This window comes from Balaenoptera borealis, assembly GCF_965194805.1.
Source record: "Balaenoptera borealis genome assembly, contig: HAP1_SCAFFOLD_2004, whole genome shotgun sequence".
NCBI classification, from domain to species: Eukaryota; Metazoa; Chordata; class Mammalia; order Artiodactyla; family Balaenopteridae; genus Balaenoptera; species Balaenoptera borealis.
In genome coordinates this window covers 64091-65688 of record NW_028122259.1, presented here as the reverse complement: position 1 = coordinate 65688, position 1598 = coordinate 64091, and the positions used below count along the sequence as shown (strand labels likewise).

At 44.7% G+C, this 1598-nt stretch overlaps 1 protein-coding gene across 1 annotated transcript; it reads right to left on the bottom strand.

Moving 5' to 3' along the window:
- Window positions 1-28: 28 nt before the first annotated feature.
- On the bottom strand, window positions 29-1258 carry TAS2R39 (taste 2 receptor member 39). Its single transcript, XM_082409407.1, is given in 5 exon segments — window positions 29-268; window positions 272-331; window positions 335-658; window positions 662-691; window positions 695-1258. Coding segments are annotated over 5 exon segments (648 nt in total). The 5' UTR covers window positions 797-1258; the 3' UTR covers window positions 29-136.
- Window positions 1259-1598: the final 340 nt, after the last annotated feature.

The following is a 1598-nucleotide window of genomic DNA, read 5'->3' as shown; positions in this document are numbered from 1 at the left end:
ATTCCAATACAAAAAAACACATCGAGTGAAAGGATCAGATGAGGTTTGGGGAAGAAAGGAGGCAGGAAGAGAGAGGTCTAGGTGAGGGAAGGGCAGAGCTGGTCGGGGTAGGTGCTTTGGGTGTGGATCATAGAGTCTACTCTTTTAAGTAAAGGTGACCATGAGCCTGAAGCCGCTTCCAGGCTCTTCTCAACCCAGGGTTGTCCTGTATCAGTAGAATGGAGTGGCCAACAGGGTAGGCAGCCATGATGATTTTGCACAAAATATTCTAGGAACTGTTGATATCAAAGACGTTGGACATGGAAAGAAATAGAGCATCTGCATTGAAAATTTAGCAAATGAGAAAATAGCTGATTGCTTTGATGGTCCCCACATGAGCCTCCATGCTGGGGTCCCTGGAGCCAGTGGCATTGCTTCCCATGTTTAGGGTGTGTCTCTTGACAGAGATGATCAGCAGGGTGGCAGCCAGGATGCACGTGATGAGAGGAACGAAGATGCCCATGTTACAGAAAAGAACCAGGCTGATCACACTGGTCTCAGAAAAGTAATTTTTCTTAGTGGAGTTGAAGGAGGAGCTAGAAAAAGGATTGTTGCAATGCACAGTGTAGATGTTTTTGAGGAAGAAGACACTGTGGCCCAAGGAAACAAACACTGATAGTCACAGAAGCCAGGGCATCAATCCAGAAATTCTCTACTTCAGCTTGAGGAAAAGGGGGTAGGAGAAATCCGCAATCTTCACGAAGTAGAAGAATCTAAGCCAGGCAGCAAACCAGAGGCTACAATAATTTATGAACATAAAACTTCCTTTGAATGTATCACATACAATGAATGTCTTGATTATAAAACTGTGGGGATGTTGAACTGAAGGTGAGTTCTAGCATCATGAAGCTTTGTAGCGCTCTTCTGGATACACTCAGGAAAAGCAGGATGTTGCCACTTGTGGAAACTGCCTTGTTGTGAATCCATTCTGCTGTATTTCTAGCCACAATGAACCCATTTGCGGTGATACCAAGGACGCATTCAGTGCCTATAATTATTCACATCAAAATGGTGCGAGATGGTGACAATTGATTTTCTGGGGGATTGCAGGTTTCGGTCATCCTGAGTTGTTGCTTCTCTTTGGTGTCTGAGGAAAATGTCTCCCCAGCGTGTGATGGGCAGACTTGTGATAGCTCCCACTATTCATGTCACCAGAAGCAGCAGTTGATGCATCATTTCCCAATCTACTCCATTTGTTTATTTTAGAACACTTAGTTGTAAGTCTGGAGATGCAAATGACGGAAGGAGTTGTTTTCTAATCCTCTCCCGTGTCCTTTCGGATGCCCCGGGGTGTGAGTTCAATCGTGGGGCCCAGGGAGGAACTTGAGTAGACGCTCCTTTATGAATCACTGACATGGTGTTGAGAGCTGTGTTCTTGAGTAGCTCTAGTTAAGTCAACCATCCGTTCACTAAGTCACCGGATAACTGCGTGTCACTTGTGACCGCAGGGAACTGATTGAAAGTAATAATAACTTCAAATATTTATAGCTATGAGCTAGGCCCTGTCCAGACACTTTATACATATCATGAAATTTAAGCCTTACAACAACCCTCTGCAG